General features: G+C 44.7%; 1 protein-coding gene across 4 annotated transcripts in view; it reads right to left on the reverse strand.

The window, feature by feature from the left end:
* Window positions 1-6077: 6077 nt before the first annotated feature.
* NEGR1 (neuronal growth regulator 1) overlaps window positions 6078-24591 on the reverse strand; it is a 270020-nt gene continuing 251506 nt past the window's right edge. For 3 of the 4 annotated variants that reach the window (XM_040564961.1, XM_040564962.1, XM_040564963.1), the window contains one exon: window positions 6078-24324. In XM_040564961.1, coding sequence (XP_040420895.1) covers window positions 24200-24324 — 125 coding nt within the window. In that variant the 3' untranslated portion in view covers window positions 6078-24199. The remainder of the gene's footprint in view (window positions 24325-24591) is intronic. The other variant, XR_005821905.1, reaches the window with a different exon arrangement.

A 24591-nucleotide genomic window follows, 5' to 3' on the forward strand; every position in this document is an offset into this window, starting at 1 on the left:
TTCTTTGGATTACTAGTATGTATTTCATTCAATAAGGTCGATTGTAGGAAACATTTTGTAATTGCTTAGTATTAGCGTCTCTTTTACCATGCCTCTGAATGAGATTCAGACACCTCTGTTCATAGGCAGATTTTCATTCTTTTACATGTTTTAATGTCATTGTTCTACCTCACTTTCTGTAGAGTGGAAATGAGATGGGAAGCCCAACATTTGCCATGAATGCACGATGGAGATTCATACATAAACACACTAGGCCTAATTCCACTTTCTGCAATATTAATCCCAGCATGGTTTGCTTCACTTAAACCACAAAGGTTCCGGGACTGCAAAGCTGATGCTGCAGCAGAACGCGGTGTGTATTGCAAATTCCTTGTATGTGTGCACGGCTCCTCTGTACGTGCATACGTGGTTATAGAGCAGCTCTGCAAAGCAACCCGGCTGGGGATCAGGAATGTGCTGCCAGGTAAAAAGTCCTGCTGCACAAAAGCACATACCTAGCTCAAAGGTGTCAGAATTTGTCATGGGGAAGCCAGCACTGGCACAATAAAGGGAAAATCTGCTTTCGCATGGAAAATCTGGAGATTATGTACAGCATTTACAGATCTACAGAAAGAGCTCTACTAATAGAATAACCTGGTGGTGCTCTCTAGCACACTGCCATACGGTCCATGAGTCAAACTCCCAAAAGTTAGACCTTTTCTTTTGGTCTTAGGATAAAGGAATTTGTACTTCCATTTTGATCTTGCACTTACTTTAATAAGGGCATTTTTTTAATTGTGGGCCATCAGTTATAACATCACACATTACACCTGGCAGGTTCCATTTAAAATACTCTTTTTGAAAGGATAGTTTTTATACTTGCAAAATAACACTGAAGTTCCAGTAACTTATTTTGTAATAAAAGGAATATTGGTCTTTTGCAAAAAGACTTCTTAGCATTTAAGATATTAAAGTTAATGGAAAAGCATTTGTTTTCATTTGTCACCTGTGTACAAAATGGATGCCCCTCTCAGGGCAGCCTCCAGCTATCCTCGTGCTGTGTTCCTTCCACAGTTTTTTTTTCATTTTTTAGGGCTCATCTTAATAAGCACTATTTCAATTCTCACTTCCTCGGGTTCGTCCAGCTGGGACTCTCACAGGCTGTGCCACACGAGCACGAGAGCTGAGGACCAACCCTGCAGCCTCTCTCAGGGGTACAGCAAGCACCCCTCCACGCGAGGAAGCATGTGGTCAAACAGTGCCCTGCAGCCCAGGCAGCCCCAAGCGGGAACATAGCAATGCTGCTGGTCGTGCTATGAGGGGGAACATGCCTCGGAGCGGTGCTGCGCTCCACCCACCATTTCGTCTTCCATTATTTGCAGGGAAGTCATCACATTACCAAGCAGAAATCATTTGCTAGCATTAATCTGATTTACGTAGGTGAAGTATTGTACAAATGTTTACTGTAACTGCTCGCAGTTGACACAGGAGCTTTATGTTCTGAACGGATGAATAATGCCAGGCTTTCCCTTCAGGCTCCTTAATGCTTTCTTGACCTTATTTGCTTTTAAGTAGCTTTGCCATCAAAAGCTGTAATTCTGCTGAGTGATTTCCCAAATGCAAGAGGAGTCCTACTGAGCAGCACTTGCCAAATCTCACAGTGTGCCGCATCACTTTGCATGCAGGTTTTACTACTGAGCGATTGCATTCTGCAGCCCAGCTAGTACTGCCTGGTAATTAAACAGCAAGCTCGGGCAGTGTAAAGGTCAAACGTGTCAAACCTGCCAAAACAAAGGCCACGTGTGTGCGGGACTCGGGAGATTGAAGACCAAAGTCAGCGCATATGAGATATCCGTTCATTAGATTAAAAATTAAGACTTGCCATGGTAAGCAAATTATTTATCGTAGATGTACTGCATGAGAACGTATTTAAATGATGAGGCTGCTGCACATGGTTTAAAATGGGGTTTAGCTTTGTAACCTGCGTCAATTCTTATATCAACTGTATTAATTTTTTGAAAGAGGCATTAACAACAGAAAGTAATTTTGCTCATAAATTTACTTTGATCTTGTTTACAGAGCTGTGTAATCAAGAGCTGGTGCTTGATAGCTAAGATTGGGTTTTATCTGTCAAGCTTTTTAAGCTATTAAATGCTAACAGAAAGATTCAGCTTTGAATGTGGGGTTCATACTCTAACTTTTTATGCAGGCATATTTAATAGATATGACAACATCTTGGGCCCAGGATATAATACAAAATATACCATATTGTGATACATGAGACCTGCTCCGTAAGAAAAAATAAGTACATTATGGTAGATTTATCGCATCCATGGGTGTTCATATTTCATTCCTCTTGTCCTAGAAACGAGCTTTGAGCTACCCCTTATGGAACTCATCCTATCTGCTGTATGTTTTTCACAGTTAGAAATAATGCAGACCCTTTTAATAATTTGCTATTCCAGTTTTAATTGGAAAAGCCTGAGATGGTTGTTGCTTCACTGCTTTCTAACATAGCCTGCCCCTGGTTCACAGAGGTCAAACCAAACTGCAATAGCATAGCTGGACTGACATTGCATTTAAATCTGGTGTTGCACTGTAATTGATTTTGCACTGCACACAGAGTGTCAATTAAATACAGTATGGAAATATTAAATGGATATACCTGAGCCTCCTGTTAATACAACTTTTTCTCCCAGCTCTGTCCTTACAGAACGAAGCCATGCTATCAACGGCCATGTTCAGCTGAGGCTCCTGCAGGCACGATTATGATATTCCTGGAGAGAGACCACCCTGTGCAGAGGTCCCATTGACACAAGGTCCCTGGTCCCATTGACACAAGGTGCCCAGATTTTGTTGAAGAAAAATTGAGAAACAACCATTTTGCAAAACTCTATTTGATGATGTTAAATGTATTATTATTATTAATAATATGGTACAGGATAGAATTAGCCAAATTGCCCTACCTGGTGACTTGTGCAATGTCAATGAGAGTGGGGGCATCTTTGGTGCTAGATCATTATCTGTATTTATCAAAGTAGAGACAGAAGTGGAGCAACAACGTTATTTGAATTGCTGTGGTTATGAAGAAATACAAAAATGATAACTGCTGAGTAAATGTTAATAGAAAACATTGTCTACTGGTGACAGTAAAAGGGTAGTACCCATTAAGAAGAAAAAAAGAAATCAAATCCCTAAGAAAGCTATTTTCCCTCTTGTCATAATGACCAATACTGTTAACAGGATTTCTAATGGATATTTTATACTCTTCCCTAGAAGTATGTTACTAATAAAAATCTTACTTTATTATATTTTATGTATTTATTTTCAGCATGTAAAATGTTGCAGGCATTTTGTCTGCTGAAACAGGCTGGTAATTGTGCTTTAAAAGCCTGGGTAAGCTGCTTCACAAAAGACACTGATGATAATTAGCAAACCAGCCCATCAGAGTTCAAACACTAAGTATTGACATTACACTGAAAAGAGAGCTAATTCTGAAACAAATGAGAAAATTCAAGGCCATTGCAGGTTCACATTATTCATTCGGTTCCTGTGACCAGCTGAGTCCATGGGCAGTGATGCACCTCAGCTCCTCCTCCAAGAAGCACTCCAGAACATTTTGCAGATCTGCATTGCAGTTGCTTTATATTTCCAAATTCCACTAGTGAGGCATTCATTTTTAGGTCTATCAGATTAGCATTTGCTTCATTTTCCTGACCAAGAGATATTAGAAAGACATGCAATTAAGTGTGGCATACTTTGTAAATAAAGTAAAAGTTTGTAATTTAGAGTAAGCACCCTTGAAATGGTCAGAATTATTTGGGCATTATTGGGCATTAGCAATGTTAGAACTGGTCTTGTGCAAAGTCTTTTTTTTTTTTTTTTTTTTTTTAAATAACGTGACACTTTGAGCCTGGTCTTTTTATTGCATAAAGCAACTCCAATGACAGCTATCGAGGCTACAAATTGCTAATGGACATTTGGGGTCTCTGCAGTGTTACAGGCAGAGTTCTACTTGAAAAGAAGGATGAAAAATAGTGTTTTATTCCCTGGGTTGTGCAAATTTAATCTATTTCACAGCATAGAGAGACCTGGTTTGGTCCCTCAGTGATATCTTCACCTCCATTTCTCCCTGTGGCTGCGAGAGCCCTGTCTGAGCCAGGACTGCCAGCCCCGACTCCTCCTGTCTCCGTGCATCCCAGGGGACGTTCGGCAGCGCCCTGCCTTGCGGGGAGCACGCTGCCACAGCTCCCAAGGATGCCTCTCTGCTTTTCACCCCAACATCTGCAACTTGTGGGCTGCCCTAAGATATCTACAACCTGTTCTCATGATCTGTGGCACTGGACAGGCACGAGAGCGCCCCAAGGAAGTGCTGTGAGCAAAACCAAATGGGCAGGGGCTCAACTGAAAAAACAGGTACACCTCCTGCAGCAGGTGCTGCTAATGCACACCTGGAGGTCTGATTTTAATACATTTTTAGTGGAAGTTTTACTGTGCTTTGATTTCAGATGTAAGGCAACCCTGATGATATTACTTATATACTTCATCCTGCTGATAAGCCTAATGAATGGTGCTCACCTGAGCAATCCATTTACTTACTGCAGAAAATCACCAGCACAGAACATCTCCTCTCCCTACTTGTTTTTAGGGTCAGGATCTATATCTTGGCTGATTTTTTATTATTATTTTTTTTTTCTAGATAAATAAAGATTTTAAACAAAATCTGTATTTTAAGTCATGGTCCTCACTTGGCAACCACTGAGCATATTATATATACATGTATGTTTTCAGATCAAATTATTAGTGCAGCAGAATTCTTATATTTATTCCAATTTCACTGTTCACCACTCAGCACAAAGCCAGAACTGATTTGTAGTTTGTAGTAGATCACCTTAAATAGCCATGTACATTACTTGTCAAAAAGTGCTTTGATTTTCCTAATCTAGTTATAGCTCTAAAATATGTAGTATCATTCAGATATTATTGTCACATTGTCTCTTTAATACTGAGCTCTGTGTTGCAGGACTTATTTATTCTTTTAAATTGTCTTATGCTATGATAACGTACTAAGCCTTTTGCTCCGGATCACTAAGGAAAATGCATCTGTGAAAAACAGACAACCCAGAAGCAAGGCATTAATTCAGGGCACTGCTGTTTACTGCTCTTTAAAATCCTCGCTGTATTAGGAGAGTAATTAAAACATCAGCTAGATGCACTAGTACCTGGGGCATTTGTACTCAAGGCATCAATACAACATTGTATCCCTAGGCTTCCAGATTGCTGCAATGTAAAACAGAACAGAAAAAAAAATCTAAAGTGTATCAGAGAGACAAAATAATCAATAGTTACATGCTATCAAAGATGAGGCAATACTTCTTGAAAGTGAGGGGCACATCACCCCAGGTCTGCACTGCAGCGCCCTGCCAGGTTGTGCCATGCGTCACAGGGGTGGGCGCTGCAGAAACCACAGAAACATTTGGCTATACCAAGCTAATGCTGCTAACATTTTATTTCTTGTCGAACTGAACCTGATTGTTTGGAATACATATACTCCCAATTCAGTGCATTATACATTTTAATTGAAAAGCCTGACTCTGTAATGAGAAGCGATCTATTTTACATCCGCTGATCTGAGAGAAGTGAATAAACAATCAAGCTGATCAGCCTGTGGCATGTTTAGTACGGCTGTCAGTCCCGTGCTTGGCGTTCTGCAGGCCGGTAGAACATGGTAGTGCTGGAAGAGCTGTCCTCAGCTCTGCTAAGGCTCTCCCCAGCCCTCGTTACCTCACTGTCGGCTAACGCCTGCCAGCCGGAGCAGAGCTGGGCTGAGCAGCCCCCGAGGCAGGCAGTGGCCAGCGGACTGGTGCAGGACGAGAGGCACACCTCACTCCTGCCAGCAGAAAAGAAGCATGATGGTCCTGCCTTCACCAGCCCCACTCGCAGCCCCCCCTGCTCCTGCTCTGTGCCCAGGCAGAGCAACGTGCCCATCCTGCACGGGCACAGCGCAGCGCGACCAGGCTGCCGGGAAGTCCCACGGGCTGCCCCTTTGCTTTGTGCAGACCATGGGCTTGGTCTGCCTCTGCCTTAACTTTTTTTCCCCCCTGTTTGCAGACGTTGGGCGGTGTCTCAGGAAGATGGCAAACACATCCCAAGGCAAGCCAGGAGCCTGGGGTATGCGCCTGGCTCCGCTGGACTCTGCAGGCTGAGGAGCCACCACCGCCTGCTCTGCCGCTGCGCCCTGCCCTGGGGGGTGGCACGGGGATGGCCCTTCGAGGGGTGAGTGCTGCCACAGCACAAGGCCCCAGCGTACAACCCGTGGAGAGCACCATGTCTCGACTGCATTGCTTGGGAAGCAGCAGGAGTGCTCCAGATGAGACCCCACAGCACAGGGTGCTCTGTTCCCACTGGGAGTCTGCTGCCTTTCCCTAGCCCGGCCCCCCATAGCTGTTACTGAAGCCAATAAAAGCTTCACACACAAAGTCTTTACAGCTACTACATGTTTTGTCTGCCAGATGAATCACGTCATTGCAATCACTTTTTTGTCCAGTGGCCCAACACTGAACACCAGCATAAAACCAACCACCCGAATACAGTCAGGCACAGAGGCTGCCATTGATTTTAAGGTGTTCTTGAGACAGAAGTGCTGCTGAGCTCTAAGCTGCTTTAAATTCTAAGGATCTGCAGAAATTTAAGTTCCACCTGTTTTGTACCTAGGTTTTCATCAGAAGTCGAAGCATAATGTGCTACATAATTCTGGCACCAGCTGAGCAGCCAGCTGTGGCCGAATCCATTTAGAAAAGAATACATCCTTTACAGATGAGGACTGATGCTACTATAGTCCTGATGTGTGTACTGTATTTAGGACTGAACTGATACTACTATGAATACTTTTTTTCATGGAGATCATTTCAGTGCCAGTACCAAGCAACACACTGCAGAAAAACACCAGTTCTTAAACTCACACATATCAGATTATTTCAATATATTATTCATATCACCTTTGTATTCTACCAAATTTTTAAAATGTGTTTATAGGAAAGTGCTCATAGAATGTATTAGCATTTGACCAGAACAGGGTATTTAATTCAGCATGCAAGCATTGACAATGAAGCACATATTATCCCTCCTACACGCCATTTACTGTCATTATAGTCGCCTACATATATTAAGTTATTTTGTTGATGATTATGCATGAATACTAGCAAAAGAACTTTGTGCAAAATAAAACCCAGGTTGCCCGCCATCTGAGAACAAAGGAGAAAAAGGCATAAACAAATGGCTTGGCTCGCAAATGATAAACTCATTGTTTTGAAACTATCTTGGGAAAATTAAGGATTATATTCAGTCGTCTTTTACTTGCAGCAGTGTGGCATAAACCTGATGCCTTCAAGGTTTTGCTCTGATCAGATTTCTGCTCCTGACTCTTTCTAAACACAAAAGGCAGCACTGTGAGCACCAGCCAAGGCTTCAGTGGAGCAAAGGGAGAGAGAGACCAAGGGAGAGTGCAATGCGGTTTCCAATCTGTGTCATTTTCTTGACCAAGTCAGTAGGCCAAAAGATCATGTAATTTTTCATTGCTGCTGCCTTCATCAGACAACTGATTTCTTGCTATAATGGTGCAGACTTGCATGAAGGATGAATTAATTCCCCACAATATGTAAATGTTGTATCTGGTATCATAGTCATTTTTATCCTGTGTGCAGGGATATGCACTTTCGTAGTGCTGTACAAATTAATGATTTTGTTGACATTCATGTAACTGGTGTCATTATATTAGAGCCAAGGCTCTCTGGTGATGTCACTGGTGACAAACTGGGAATGGTCTGGAAGATTCACCACCAGTCTGCTGGGTCCCCGTTTTAACTTGTTCTTTTGTGATGCTCTACATCAATTACTCTCTGCAGAGTTGACTCAGTGATAAGATCTTCAGACCTATATCCATAGTACAGACTGGCCCCTGTGTTTAACCCTTGTGCACGCCTTGTTTTGCAACTGAATGTGGCCGGGGAACTCCTGTGCACTCCCTCTGGGTCTGCACTTGACACCAGAACACCTCTGAGATGTTCTAAGAGGTGTTGGGGGAAAAAAAAGGACTCTGGATTGCCTATCCTGTCTGAGTCTGAGCTTGTCAATGTATCTCACTGCTCATCTTTGATGCTGGGGCGAGGGGGAGGTGTGCGAAATGTGCGTGACTTGTAGCTGGTGCCAAAGACCTCTGAAGGCCGAGCAGATGGAGGCAGGGAGGCCTCCCCTCCCCAGGGCAGAGCTGGGACTCTGCGGGCCGCCTGGCACCACACGGGGTCAAGGTGCTGTGAGTACCAGCAGGCAGGACACTGGGGCAGGAGACCAGGCCCCAGGAGCACAACCCGTGGCTCAGCACAGCCCCCATGGCCCTGCTGCACCGAAAGGCTTGAGGCGAGGGCACGAGGTCCCAGCAGGGACAGTCCTATCTCCCTGAGCAGATCCTTTCGCATCCTAAAAGGTGGTTTTAGAAGCTATTCTGACATACGCGATGACTAATTTCTCCATTCAGTTGACATTTGTCACGTCTGTAGGAAAATAGCCGTGCCCAGTCTGCCAGGCCTCCCTGAAGTCAAGCGCAGAAGCGAGCAGGGGCTGCCAGGCTGCCTTGCTTCAAGGCAAAGCGATGCTAAGCAAAGACGTAGACAAAACAGAACAATGCCCCGTGCCAAGACCTGATCACATCTCCTACAAGAACTTGTACAACCCAGCAGCAGATCTGGTGAACTTGGGTTGCCCAAGCTCAGGTTTTGGATGTGCTGAGGACCCTTTCCATGAATTCGCAGGGGCAAACCAATTTACCCACTATAAATGACCACTGTTGATTCTGGTGAGGGGAAGGAACAGGTTTTGAAGGCCAGGGTATACATCAATAATACAGTAAGAAGAGATTTTACAGGAAAAAAAAAAAAAAAAGAGAGTTTGTTTTTCCACTGCTGTAACTGGATGATTAAATCACCTAAGGGTCTTGCTATGTGATTCTTGCTTTTTAGATAAAAAATGCCAAGCAATCTACACTGGTTTAGGTTGAAGTATAAGCTTTACATGGTATTAAATTTATAGATCAGGATTTCTTTGAAGGCTAGATGACTGGTCATTTCGACCTTATCTAAAAGACATTAGATCAAACTAAACAGAAACTAATACAACCACCTGATAGCCAGAAGCTCATTAGGAGAGCAGGTCTGCCTTGATTTTCACTGTAATTGCTGCTCTGACTGTGCGAGGAGGAGGCTACGTGGCACTGCATCTCCCGCTGGGGCGGCTCCTTATCTTGGGCAATTTTCGGAGTACATGTTCTGTGCCGGCTGATCGCATCGGAAAAGCCAAAGGATTGCAGAGCCGAGCGCTCAGTGAAAGGAGACGCGTGCCCGTGCAGATGAAGTGCTGAGATCCGTGCCTGTAGCAGCCCACTTCAACAGAACGTGCTGAGAGATTTGTTCAGAAACAAGCAAACAGATCTTGCCAGCACGATTGTGTTGCCTTCTATAGAATAATGCTGCCTGGATACTGTTCTGGCAAGCCATGAATCTTTTTGTGCTTTCTGATTACACTGTAAATCTTCTCCCTCATCTGTCATAAAGATTGATTTTTCCTTTATTGTTTTGTCAGTATATGGTTTTATCTCTTCAAGCCCCTTCTCTTCCCCTCCATCCATAATCTGACATTTTGCTGGAAGTGAGTGTTGTTTCGCTATCGTACCGCGCGGCGCTCTCCAAACGAGTCGTGCAAATTAGCAGCCACCATAACGAGTCACGGCCCGCAGTGCCCAGCACAGAGTGACCTGCAGCCTGCTGCCCGTCGTGGGCCTGCTCACCAGGGGTGCTCCTCGCCCTGCTCCCAGGGGCCTGAGCCTGCAGCGGCAGCAGGTGTGCCGGGGCAAGGGCTGTGGTCGTGGCCGGGTCCCAAGGACTTTGACCATGTCAAATTACTGCCTGTACCAGTGAATCTACTGGTTTTCCTCTGCCCATTACTGCAGGGTAATGTTCTACTGTGGGAGGGCATTTAGACCCATCCAGTGAATGAAGGACACCACCAACTTTCTCTATTCCATCCACAGTGGTTTCTACTTGATTTCCACAGATACAAGAGACTTTGATGGTAAGATCACCCTTAGCTGTGGATGTAGGATGAGCAGAGGCAGAACACAGTGTTCATAAGCTGCGGTGCAGTCTCTGCTACGAGTGCTGCTAATTGTACTATTAGTTATGCAGTTTTAAGCGGAGGCACAATCACTCAGTCCACAGCCTTAGCACACAACGTACGAGATGGCTGCTTGTGATGGCACCTGGAGGACTTCTGGCCACGTGCAGGCTGTGCTGTAAATCACTGGCCTTGTTTGCTATGCTCAAATTCTCTGAGAGAGCTAAAAATTTGGCATACCATTGATTTAAAGCAACTTTCCATTTATAAAAATGCATGTGGGATGAAGACATTAGAATAATAAATTCTGATGCTTTAAATCTCTATGAACCATTTTATAACTGGAGCTATTTCACAGCCCTGGGATCTCAGGTGAAGGGAGGAAAAAAAAAAAAGCCCTGTGCCCAGGCATCCAGCTCAGCCGGGCACGTGAGCCTGACCAAGCACTGGGTTAGCTGCATTAGCTGATCCAAAACCTACCCAGGGTGACAGCCAGCTGCCCCACACAGGATTTGCTCGGGATGAGTGGAGGAGAACAAGCCCTTCCCCACCCATCGCGGTGTCCCCACACCAGCAGCACCCCTCTGCGTGGGGACAGCCACCAAGCAGCTTTTTTTTTTTTTTTCTTTTTTTTTCCCCACCTTATCTTATTTTTTTCCGTTACACTGAAGTACTGGGCCAGCTCCTGTGCTGGTGTGGACCTCTCCCCCCAGTTTTATACACATACTGGAGCAGATGTTAGAAGTATTAGTGGAGAGGCACGCTGCAAACAGCTTTATGATGGTGGAACACAGAGCAGTCCAGCTGGGGGAATTTTGGCAGACACAAGCAGGAGGCCCACCTGTACCTGCCCCTCAAGGTCAGCCTGACTTTATGGGTAGGGAGGGAAGACCTGCTTACAGAGACATACAAATCCAGTCAATCCACCTTTGGTTTACTTTGCTTCCAGCCTCATTCTTATCCCTAGTAAATCCAAGCCTCTTCCATAGCAAACCCATCGCGCACCTTTCTGTGCCTCAGCGCATCCACCACAGCCCCCTGGAAGGTCACAGCTGTGGTCACATTTTTTTTTAGGCAGCTCCTCATTTTCTTAATATGAGAGATTTCTAAAGTTAATTATGAAATCTCTAGTATTAAATATTCAGGAACACTTATTTTTGAATACCTCAGGTTTAATTTAGTTTCTCTGAAATTTTAATATCTTGCTTTAATATTTAATGTTGCCCTGACACAAGTATAGAAATTTAAAGTCTATTCTTTGAATGAAACAAATCCTGGATTTTTATATGGAAAAGGATGAGATGGGGAGGTAAGGGAAGGGTCTGTCTTACATGGATGCAACTCTCTTTTCTTTTTTCCTAACAGCCATTGCAATATTTCCAAAAAAAAAAACCCTTTTTGCGCTAGTGCTTTAATGTAGACTCAGGTACGCAAAATATTTTTCTTTCTTCCCTGCTAATTATCAAAGACTGCAGTTGTTCAAAAGCTGGCAGCCTGTTTTGGGTCTTCCGTGCAGCTCACCTATCAGGCAGTACCCGACCCACACTGTGTTTTGCACCATTTGTAGTTAGGTCTGGTGCTGAGGAAACACTCGCGGAGTTTTTGCCAGGGCTGCACAGCACGCAGTAGGCATGCGGGTCTGGGCAGTAAAGTGGGCAGCAGCCTGCGTTGTTTGGATGCTTTGTGGGTGGGAATGGCCGCGTTGTCCTTGCACGCTGCATTTACTGGTTCGGTGCCGAGCAGGTCGGTGCTGCAAGGTAGCTGACGGGGGGGGGGGGGGGGCAAGTGCTGGGGCACAGCTGTGTGTGTGTGTGTATGTGTATGTATGGGGCACTGCAGGCGTACTCGGTTCATATGTCAAAGCTAAAGACTTTCTTAGTTATTAAAATCTGACTCAACTCTTTAATGTGTTTTACAGCAGATTACCTTCAAAAGGGAAGCATTACTTTATTTTTTTTTTCTTTCTTTTTTTCCAGGTTAGCTGCCTAATTAACAGGCACCATTAATTTGTGAGCTGCATTCAAAGTGAAATGAGTAATAGAAGCTTTGTGAAATTTTCTAAGAATCTGCGTTAGAGTCAAGATGTATAAAAGCACTTGGAAAAAAAATCACAAACTGACATGTTTAGTGTTTAAAAGATATAGGCGAGCCTGTAGCTGGGTGAAAACTGAACTTGTCTTGGAAGAAAAGGCTTCTTTTTGTGGACAGAGTGTGAGACTTGCACAGAGGATTTTGCTGCTGTGTTGTTCAGAAGGCATGGGAAAAACATCAGCTAAAGGTGAACGAGCCAAGTTGCTAGGTGCTGAGTGTCAAAGAGCAAGAAAATAGGTGTGAACATGCAAAATAGCAGCAGGATTATTATCACAAAGGCTCTCTGTGAAAAAGAACAGGATATAATAGGGCTGATTTTGAAAAGCAGTTTTGTCCAGTTCTGTGCCTGCAATTTTATATGAACTCATAATGCTGATGCATCTTTATGGCCACATTTTATGCACTTAGGTGATCACCTACCCAGCTTTTACTGCCAATCAGCGAGGTTTCCATGGGCCAGATATCAGGTACCATTATTCACAGAGTGTAATAGCATGCACAAGTAGTCTCACCAAGTTAACTGGACTTGGTGCAAGTACAACTTGGCGCGGATGAGGATGTCACACTTACTGCAGGCCTCTGTCTGTGCCGCGTAATTATTTGTGACAACTAGGTTTTATTTTCAGATCTGAGGACACAAAATCAGCTAAAGCCATTTAAAATCACTGGTAAACAACTGCACACACACAGAATGCACGTGGCTTCTTGCAACCAGTTCTCAGCATTAGCAATAGATGATAAGCATCTCTCTAGCCACATGTTTATCAGTGAAGCCTGGAGAAACATTTGACGGGACTGCTTTGACTACTTTGTGTGCCATAGGCACTATTTCAGCCCAGACTCTAAGCACAACACCCAAGAGCTCTGCACTCTGACTTTGGGTCCAGGTCTGTGTCAGGCTGGATAACAGGGCGTGGGCATGAGCATCTCTAAGGCGTCACTTCCCACAGTGGGAAAGTGCTCCTCTAGGATCGGGAAGAACTTTGCATGGTGCCTGGAGACACTCATTCTGCAGCTTTTAGGACTCTGAATCTTAGTTTCTGAGAAGTTCCTCACAAGTGAACTCCAAACCCTTCAAACAGCAACCTCCTGCAGCTGATTCAGAGAGGAGATCAGCTGCAGCCCAGGGCAACCTGGCAGGGAAGCTGGCTCCCGTAATTCACTGCTTGCCCTGGCCCAAAGCCCTCTCCTTTACGCTTGGTTTTGCTCCCTTCACTTTTTCACTGTAGCCTTTCATGTCCTGCTCTAAACAGCACCTTGAGGATCAGAATAAAATTATTCTCTATATAGCCTGAATTGTTGAGTGCTCTCGTTTCTGAGATGTCCCAAGAGAGGTGCAACGAGACCAAGCTGGAGGATGGAGCAGCGCGGTGCTAGGAGAGAGCAGGAAGCTCGGAGCTGCTGTCTACTGCATGAAGAAAAAATGCCAGATGCAATCTTTTATTTAACTAATTGCTATTTAACGTGTGTGTGTGTGTGTGTGTGGTTATTTTGTGGGGACGTGCATTCAGTACGGCTAACTGGGTGTTTTCTGGAAGCACCCCACCGATGGGAGGGGAACGGGGGAGCTGAAGGAGCAGCTGTGTGCTGGCTGTGCGCAGCGGGGTGCTCCTGTACAGACAGGCTGGAGGTGGGATAACGGCGAACTTGGCTTTGGGAGCATGGAAAAAGGATCACAATGAAATGTGAGCTGACTTCTATTCTTGCTCCTGTGTCAACTTTGCTAATACAATCTCGGTTCAGGATTTGTCCCTGTGAGAAGACACCTCTATTGGCGAGTCAAGCCAGGTGAATAAGAAACAATTTGAGGCTTGAAGAAGTTAAAAAAGTGAAGACTGCCATGGTGTGATGATGGAAATTCATTAGCTCCTGGCTGAATAAGTACCTACGATTCTCTTTTAATGTAAGAGCTCTGCCAGCTTGCAAAGGAGCAGATGTGCGCACAAGATGGATAGTTTCAAATAGTCAAAATACAGGTTTTTTTCTTTAGCGATTATCTTTTTTCATCTCAAATAAATCCAGATTGTGCATAGTCTGGAAAACAAAACAACAATATTTGGAGAGAGGGAGTGTTTATTTAACAGGTGGCTTATTTAGCAAATGGTTTACTCTTATAAAAATAATATTCCTGTAGTATTCTGCAGCAGTGATTCAGAACATATGAGAGCGGTGAGGCGGTTTTTTGGGTTATTACTTTATGTGGGTTTGGGTTGTTTTAATTAAGAACATCTGCGGGAGCGCTTTGCTAAGTGCATTTGCATATCTGCTGCAGATTCAGGGCTGGGAGCTGCGCCCTGGCGAGCCGTCGCCCCCTGCTCGGAGCAGCGCAGGAGGTGACAGCAGGTGCCTGTGGGCAGGGGACAGCACACTGCTGGGCGAGCCTCCCAGCGCCGGGGGTTAAGCAGAAAAAAAATCCATCATAGAGATTGCCAGTGGACCATGACAGCCACCCTTAGGCGCAGACCTGACACTGGTATGCTATTGCCGACAAGCAGCAGCTGGTCCTAGGGGGAAAAATAAGGAAGGGGCTGGGGAAAAATAAGGAAGGGGCTGGTGCTGAGCTGCGTGCCTGGTGCCAACCCCTGTCCTGTTGGACAGCGCCTGCCTGGGGCACCAACCTGGGCCGGGCTGAGCCGTCCTTGCCCAAGCACGGCGCCGCTCTTGGCTCCTCAGTCACCCTCACTCAAACCTGTCAGTTCTGGCAAGGGATTTGGTTGTCTGGAGGAAAGTGCATGGCCCCTGCAAAGAGCACTCTGCACAAGCCAGTGCTGTGGCTGGGGAGAACAGCCTGCGGGGTCAGGGCCTTCACCTTCAGACCCCGTAACAGGTCTGCCTTGGTGACAGAGGAGGTGCCATCACATGAAGGAGTGAAAATGTTCAGCTATGGAATAAATGTATATTCTTCATACCTCTTCTAAACTGGGCATGATAGCTGTGCTGCAAGTTGAGCTATTTTAATAATACTCTGTTGAAAAGTAAATGATGATTACACACAGATTTGGCTCGCTACCTCCAGGAGACTTGGCTTTTGTTTTAAAATGGTGTCTCTCTGCCTTCAACAAATACAAACCACGGGGGTGTTTTTTCTCCTATACTTGTTTTGATCTTACTAACCCTTCCAAACACCAGCTGAGGTGAGCGGCTGGGTGCTACTGAGCAGCTCCACACAGCCCTGGGGAGGGGGCACGGCCTCGGGCCCGCGGGGGGGAGGTCTCTGCCCCTGCACCCTCTGCCTGTGCCAGGGGAAGGCAGGAGTTCTTCCCAAAGAACTTCTGATTTATTGCAACATTAAAGAACTTTTCACGAGTCACAGGTTTTGCTAATAGTGTGAGCATTACCTGTAGGCAAAATGCCTTAATAATCGAAATAATGAACACAATAGTTAAAAGCAATTATTAAACTAACAGCCCATGACAGTTAGCTGTTGTGATTCACTTTAAGACTCCATCCCTGTATTTACCATTACTATTTGCCATTTACCACAACGGTGTCATGTTTTTTGGGTGGGACAGGAATTAGAAATTAAGAACTTGTTTGGGGAGAGGTTTTTCTTTTTGTGCCAGAACTGGCTGACCCCCTTGCTGTCAGTGCTCATAGGAGATCCATGCTAATGCGGATTGTCTTAGATGAAGAGCCTAGCAGTAATAATTGCACATTTCACCATATGCTAAAATAATTACTTTTCACAACCATCAACTTGATGAAGAAACAAGGAAAAAATTGCATTTCAAGACCACAGTTTGTCAGAAAAACAAACACATTTAGACAGTAAGGGACGAGTCCCGTGCCGTCCTGGCAGAGGTCTCGGCCGAGACCAGCAGAAGGCAGAGGACCCCAAAGCCTGCCTGTGGGACAAGACGGGCGGCCAACGCAATGGCCCCCGGGTCGCGCCTCATCCCCTGCCCAGGCCACCGCCCCAAAACTGCCCAGCAGGCGAGGAGTGCCTACTGGAGCTGTGCCCGATCGCAGCCAGCTCGCTGTGGGGCCGATGTCACCACCTGGGGACCAGGCACAGCGCAGCGGGCATGGCAGGGATGCAGGGATATAATCTATATTTAGGTGAATGAATCTGTATTTAGGTGAAAAGAGCTCAGAGCCTAATCACTTGGGAAGTTTTCTACACCAAATGCCAGCAGACCCTCCTCCTCCTCCTCTGCCGAGGGGAAGCAGGTGCTTTCTGCAGCAGTGGGCCTGATCTGTGACCTTCACATGTTTAAAGCATTTCAGAAGTATTTCGGTCAAAAACTCTCTGCTCCTTTCTGTTCATTAACCTTTACCGGAGTGCTAATTCTGCATTCAAATCAAAGGTCAAAGCCCTCGGCCAAGGTTTTTCAGAAGAGCCAGGCACCTTCTGGCAGACCCTCTGGCGAGAGCCATCACAAGGGCAGAGCTCAGCGGTGCCTCGCAGCCACCGTGCCACCGCCGTGCTTCCCGAGGGCCTGATGTGAAGTCTGGCCTGGGAGCAGCTGCTCGGGGAGCCAAGATGCTAGGGGTGATTAACTTTCTGAAATTAATTTTAAAAATGTACTCTCTTACATTATGGTCTGTTGCAAAAAGGTGCTTAAGGCACTGAAACAAAGGCTGAAACACTTATCCAGACTCCCCCGTCAGAAGTGACACCCTGTCAAAGCTCAGGCATGTTTTCCACCAGGCATTTCATCTGCAGGGGAGGCAGAGCTGCACCCACACCCGCCTGCGGTGCCGCAGCCACACAGAGCTATGCTCGGATGAAGACTAGGATACTGCACCCCGTGCTGGTGCCAGCAGCGCTTACGTGCCCAGCGTAGGGAGCAGGGTTTGGCTGAGTCAGGTAAACACCACTGAGCTTTGTGTGTTAAACCAGACCTGTTAGAGAAACACGAGGTGTTTCCTCATCCCAGCCACCTGCCAACAGCGAGGAGCTGAAAGGACAGTGGCGGAGGGGAAGCGGCGCCCTGCACCCCGTGCGTGGCTGCGGCAGCAGCTCTGGGAGTCAGCTAACGCAGGAAACAAGCGCTGATGAGATGAGGCACAAGAGCAGCAGAGCAGCACGCGACTTGTACCTTTGCTTTAAAAAAGAGGAAACAACAACACATGGAAGGGCTTTTGGTGCTGGATGCCTCAGCAGTGCAGTGGGGCTGGGCTGGGCTGGAAAGGGCAAAACACTTTGCTGGTATGTTATTGTCACGACATTTACATTTGCAGCCTTTGGAACTAAACCAGGCTTGGTTGGAAAAGGCTTTTTTAGGGATACCTGGAGGGAGGTGGGGTGGGACCATTACTCTCTTTAATTGGGCTTGTTGCTCACCTACAGCTACAGCACACGGCTGCGTCTTCAGCTGCTTCAAAAGCTTTACTCAAACATCCTGTAAAAATTGCCCCGAATTGTGCCTGTGGGGAAGGGGCCACATCCCAGGAGCAGCACCAGGCGTTCTGTCCTTTTGCTACCAATAAGCACTGGGTGAAAAGGATACGTGTACATGCCTTGATGAAAGTAATTAGAAACGATTCAGAGGAACTCAGGATCCTTAACACTAAATCCCTTTTGTACAGAAAATAGTGGCAAACGAGATCTGTTTCTTTCCCAGCCCAAGCTCTCAGGCTTTTTAAAAGCCTGGGGGAAGTGAGTTTGCAGTAGCTTACTCTGAAGTTAACTTTTTTTCTTATTGTAATAGATGTAAAAAGGTCAAAGTTAATGAAGAAAATAGTGAATTTGAAGTTCCGTGGAAGAACAACCCAGTGCTTTTAGCAATTCACTTAAATGAGAGAGGAAAACCAGTTCCTTTAACATTTTAAAGCTTTCGTAGCCTAATGAACCGTGCTACCTCCCGTAGCTTCTACAGAGCCGAAATTTCCGCGAGAAGCTGTCTCATTAGCATTGAGTGGGAGCAGCCTGCCCAGCTCGCTGCGGCTCCCCAGGACACTTCACCTCTTGCGCCCGCACGCCCCAACGGAGTACTGCTGCCCGAAGCGATGCGTCAGAAACGCTAAACACATCTAAATGACTACACCTTCGGACCCAGATTAATCTCCCTGTCGATGAGAAAAGTGTACTTTCGCATAAGGAGGGAAAAAAAAAGGCGGTTTGGGGGAGGAGAGAAATGAGCCTGCCATCTTGCCATTAGACACATACCAGAAAACAAGGCTGCTGCTGCTAAATGATATCTTTAAGGTTTATTCTCACTTGTGGTTCACATTTAAGTTGCTGTCGCTGAGGTTAATGGGAGTTATGTGCTTATGACTGTAATGGTTTTGATAAGTGGAAAAGCTGATGTTATTGCACATAAATCGCATCATGTAATGTGCGAATTGTGTTTTGGTTTTGGCTGAAAAATAATAAAGAGAAGGATGGATGTGCATTAGGAGAGAAGAGATTTTTGCCCTCTAGATACCAAATATAATATATATCATCATTACAGGCATTTTTTATCTGGCAGCATAAAAAAAAATGTTTGGAGGAATAATGAATACTTTCATATTTGGAAGATACGAGGGGAAATTCCTGTGGCCGTAGTGGCAGCAGCAGTATGATACCGACTCCCTCTCACCTTCCTCCAATTTTAAATTTTGAGAAATGTAATTTACTCTGCTAATGGGGGATCAGGTTTACCTGGCAGCGCAGCAGCCACAGAGGCTGTGCGGGGAGCTACGAGACAATGAAAGCGACTCTAAGCGAAATGACTTTCAGCTGCGTTATTCTGCTCTACTGTCTGCGGTTCGGTTCAGAGTTCCTCACATCAGAGAGTGCCCTGGTGTGCCCGAGTGGCAGTAAGAACGGGTCCCTGCACTCCTCCCGCCACAGGGACGGCGGCTGGCATACACTGATGGGAGCCCCACGGGATAATTCTGGTGGCCCAGCTGTGGGGGCACGAGGCAGAGCCGGGGCAGGGGACGCTGGCATCAGCCTGAGGGCCTGAGGGTCTGCGGCCCGCAGCTTGTCCTGCCGTGCAGACTCACGGCCCTCCAGGCAACCAGAAAGCTTCATGCCTTTAAAACACAAATGACTGAAAACTAAGTTTCCGGGATGTGACAAGTATGCTGATCTCCACTTTCCTAGCACAGGGATTTTCTGATATAAAGAAACCTTTGAGCTCTCCAAGAATTAGGCAGAAAGTTGGCAGAAAGTGGTAGGAGCAAACAGGTATTCGCTCAGTGCTGTCAGTGCCCTGGTGAGGGACGTTTTTGGAACAGCAGTCACCCAGAGCCCTGCCAGGCTGTCCCAAGACCCTTCTGCAGCAGCCTGGGCTGTGTCCCGGTGTGCCACAGCCCTTCCTGACTGCTGGGTAAGATCCCTCCCTTGCCTCAGCAGGGAAGGAGCGACCCAAAAGCGGAGCCAGCCCAGCCTACGCGTGCTCACTGCACCCGTGCGTGTGCAGCGCGTGTTGGTCTTGGCTGAAAAAGTCAACTCCCAGAGTAAACTCCTCCCTTCAATTTTTTATCTATTAATCTATTAAGGCTGAATGAAGATTTTCTATTTCTTGTTTTTACAGTTTTTTTTGTAATAATTTGTTGTTTAAAAGAGTTTCCTGTTTTGTGTTCGGGGGGCTATGGGTGCGCTGGCACGTGGGTACGCTGGGTTCCCACAGGTCCCTGCTGCTGCGGCCAACGGGGGGTGCTCGGGAACGTCTGGCTGCCTTCGGGGCTCAGGTCACTGCGGCGGCCAGCTGGGGCTGTGAGTCAGGGTCCCATCAGCCGTCCTCTTCCCCTAACTCCTGGGGCCATTCCACTGCTGCTGGAGCCCGCGATCGCATCTCCCCATCTGATGGCTGAGCCCGAACTGAGGCCAAGACAGGAGGGAGAAAGGTAGAAAGCTCTGGAGGCGAGGCTGAGCAGGGACAGAGCAGGAGGACAGGCGGGGATGGGCAGTGCAGTGTCCCCAAGGGCAGGAGGTGGAGGGAAGGAGAAGGCGCCCGGCTGGGAAGGTGGCTGCACGCTGAGAGCGAGCGAGCTCTTGGGCCCTGTGACCGCACGCTGGGGGTCTCAGCCCCGGGGCTGCCCCTGGCCCAGCCTGGTGCTGGCACAGCTCCAAAAAGGGGCCCGTGCACTGCGTGGGCTAAAGCTAAAACTTCATTCTTTTCCTAAACTTCCTCACATATGTCAGTTTATGCAAGAATTTTAAAATTAGTTAAGATTCTTTTAAAAGAAACTGAATGTTCTTCTTCACTTTTTTTCCTTTTTTTTTTTTTTTGGAAAGAAACAAAACCTCCTATGGCAGGCTATGAAATATGGATTATTTACCTCCAGACTGGGCACAAAGCTGATCCAATCTCAGAAGTAAATGCGTATCTAGTCTTTAAGGCATATTGTTTATCCATGTAAATACATATTTTGGTATACACATTCTTTATAACACAGTTATGTGGAATAAGCAGAGATTTTGGTAGGCGTAACATTTACCATTGTTGGTCTAGAATGCTAACTCTGAAAATGTGCAAAAAAGCAGCTTTTCCTGGTGATGGTTTTTAACACTCCTGTATCTTAAAAACAGCACAGTTTCTAAAAAAAATATATATATTGAAAAGTTTAAAAAAAGCTGTTTAGCTATGAGGAGTATATTTCCTGCCAAGTTATAAACCCTTGAGAAACTGCATTTGTTCAAGAAGTTGTGAGACACCCTTTAATTCAGTATCAGTATAATCATGATCAGCAAAGGTATAATTAGAGCATCATTGCTTCTGTGTACGTCACCAACGCAATGGTAATTAGCAGACCTGAGTTATTGCATGAGTAGGAACTTAGGGTGTTACAGACTTCGGGGTTTCCAATGTGGACAACGATCTTAATATAAATATTCAGTTATACTGCTTGGAGCTAAGCCATTTATTTTTCACGTTTTAAAGGTGGGAATAAATATAATAATATTTGACCAACAGATATGAACAGTATGGGTTAACCATTTGAAGAAGCGTAGAACATACCGTCAAACAGGCGCCTAAAGCAAACGCACCCCACAAACTAAAGGGTGAATGGATTTTGTCAAATGCTGTTGAGTTCAATTGGCAGCAGTCTGCACAGTCTGCGTTAGAAGAATGTCCCAGTAAGTCCCAAACTGCACAATTACCGGTTTACCGCAAGGAACAGGTTAACCGAGGAGCGAAGTTTCTTTATTCAATCAATACTGCCTATAGCTCCGATCCTGCAAAAAATCAAGGCTGCTTATCTTCATGTACCACGCCCTTTGAATTAATCGGTGCATAAAGGTAAGCGCCTCTGCCTCTGTGGGGGGCCGCAGGACGGGGCGGTCGGCTCCTGCCGAGCAGCCTGCAGGGCCCAGCCCCGTGGCACCGAGGCACACGGGACGCCTGCGCGAGCCTGAGTGCACGGGGCTGAGCGGGTGGGTGCGCACGTGTCCGCTGCTGAACACGCAGATCCGACTGGTGTTTAAGAACCTATCTTATCTAAGAAAATGCTAAATGCTATTGGCACCTAGGAATATTTGTATATATACTTTTTTTCTTTTTGGACTTGACAACAATCATGTCCCCACAAATTTAAGTGAAAATTCAGAGGTGGGACCAAATGCCTTGTCCATGTTACCCAGTGGCTCTGTGTCTGCTAACAGTCAATACCTCATTCCTCATTTTCTTCACATTTAATAAAGCTGCTGTTCATTCTATTCTGTTGCTGGAATTGTCAGGTTTCAGATATTAGGAATCACTGAAATGAAATATATAATTGAAATATATAATTTGATCCAGCCCCAGAATACAAACATCTCTCAGTTTTACATGAGACGCAGCATACGAGTTGGGTTACTTGTACCCCTTTCTCTTTCTTCATAAAACTGTACTGACATGATATCTGCAGCACCTCTGTTTCTTATGAAGGGATTCTAAAACATAGCACTTTAAAGCTGCAATACAAGGGAAATCAGAATATCAGGACTGTGTATAGTATAATTTGAATTGGTTTTATGCCATTTCCTTAAAGAATTAATTTTGCCACGTTATTCAAGGCTTTTTAAAAAATGCCACATTTCTCAAAATAGTAACTGCTCAGCACACAGCTGCAAATGATATAATAGAAGTAGTACAACCTGTCACTGAACAAAAGCAGAGTGACCTAGGACAATTTATTGCCATATTTTGGAGTCAGCATATTTCACTTTATACCCTGCATCTGAGCTAATCAGTAACAACAACAGGTTCACCACATATTCGAACTACCTTTTAGCATGGGACAGTATATATATTGAGTCTAAGCAAACTCACAGTTTGTCTTTTCAGAAAGTGGGATATTTGTAAACTTGATTTGGAACTGCTGCATATGCACAGTACTCATCTGGTATTGCTAGCTACAAAGCCTTATTGTTAGGAGAAAGAATGTCACATTTATAATAATTGTGTCACCTATTAGAGTTCACGTACAGAACAGGGAAATAATAATGTAGATAATGGTTTTATTATTGTTGTCAATAGGAGATCTTGTATTCAAAGGCTGCTGGACACAGTCATGTCCCAGCAATTTACATGGATGGCATTTTTAAATTCAGCTGTAAACTGTGAGCAACATTTTGCAATGATGCAGTATGGGGCTGCTTAGAAAAAATAGTAATGTTATTTGCTATTTTGAAACTTGATCCTTCATTGAGGTTAATGAGAGTCTTATCTTGATAGACTGCAGTCCTAGGAAATCGTGTACAAGAACTAAACTGCTGTGGTAAGCTATTTGTACAGTATTAGTATGTCAGTAATGAAGTCCTGTCTGTAAAGATGCATCATTGACGGCAGCATGCAATTCAGTACAATTATTAGAGCAACCTTGTTTTAATATATATATGTATTTTATATATATATTATATATATATAAAATTCTGCTTGATACTTTATGTATTTTCAGATCTCTAATATTTAAAAGCATCCTTTATCATTGCTAAATTAGCCAAACCAGTATAAAATTAAGTGCAAGAAAAATACCAATTCACATAGTTTTTTTTTTTGTGCCAGTAATATAAAAGGGACGATTCAGTTTCTCGCATTTACAGCCGTTTAAGAATCCTGATTTAGAATGACTAAGAGAAACCTTCTTACGTTCAAAAGACATCTCAAAATAATTTGTGTTCTCTTTTGTAGTGGGAAAACTAGTTTTTTACAGAGATCATCTACTGCTTAGTAGATGGGAAAAAAATAAAAGGAATTGGTGCTATCCTTCACTGATTGCCTAAAAATATACATCTGAAGCAGTTCCATTACCCACTGGAGATGGGAGAGGAGGTTTTTCTTTCTAGTCAATAGCACCTTCATCCTCAGTTAGAGATTTGTTATGCTCAAAAGGATGCTTTAGCATTTCCCAAAACACATTCCAAATTTGTTGGAGTGGAAGAGGAAAGTAGTGTTTTATGAAGGCACACCCATGCTGAATTTGCAGGAAAAAAGGAAGAAAACAAAAAGCAGTACTGCACAATGCAGTTATAATACAAGGCTCATTCTTGAAACCTGAATATCATGCTGGAAGAAAATCTAGATATGTGTAATATTTTGAAGAGATATTTTGAAGGCAATATTGATTTTTTTTTTTATCAAAAGAAAAAAAAAAGTTTCTGTGTAAACGTGGATAGAATGTTTTTAAGAAGGGTACTGAATGTTGTATTGCAGCCTTAAAGAAGCACATTTTTACTGCAATATTCTTTTTCTTTTTTTTCTTTTTTTTGTAAACTACGGTCTGCAACTCAGCAGACCATGACTGAATGCTTTTGAAAACTTGTAGATTACAAACATGAAATCACAATTAATATCCTCTAAAAGTAATTTCAGAGCTTTCACGTCTTAAAAAAGGACAATGTGTACTGCTTCACAAGGTAATGCAGCTAATCAAAAAAGGAGTAGAATTAAAGTATTTACATAATGAGCAATTCTACAGAAGGCGATCATCCCCACGTAAGCACTGCTGATTATATCCCACGCTGCTTTTAACAAACTCTACCAGATTGGATCCAGTCATCAGCACTTTCAGAGAATCCTTAAAAGCCTTTTAGGGTTCTTTACATTTAGTGCAGAATGATGTTCTTCAGGTAGAATATGCTGGTGAGAGAGGACAGTGTCAACACAAGGTACCAGCAGGAGAACAGGACTTCGGCATCACCGGTGATCCCATACTGGGCTGTACTGGGAGCTGCAAAAAGAAAAGAAAAGGGTTAAGGGAAAATTCCTACTCCTAAACCCCAAATACTTATAATTCAGTACTTCCTCTACAATGACATAAAAAGCAGCAAAAGCTTTCTTCTGAAAACAGGAGAAAATGCTGCAAAAGTAGACAACCCTCCCGCGACAATGCTCACTGACTATTACTTGTTGTGTTAAAGAGCACAAACCATTATTAATGCAAACATTTTAAAATGTGAGTACTTAACATTAGATGAGTGCTTCATGTTTAAACATC

Source organism: Cygnus olor, chromosome 8, assembly GCF_009769625.2.
Source record: "Cygnus olor isolate bCygOlo1 chromosome 8, bCygOlo1.pri.v2, whole genome shotgun sequence".
Taxonomy (NCBI): Eukaryota; Metazoa; Chordata; class Aves; order Anseriformes; family Anatidae; genus Cygnus; species Cygnus olor.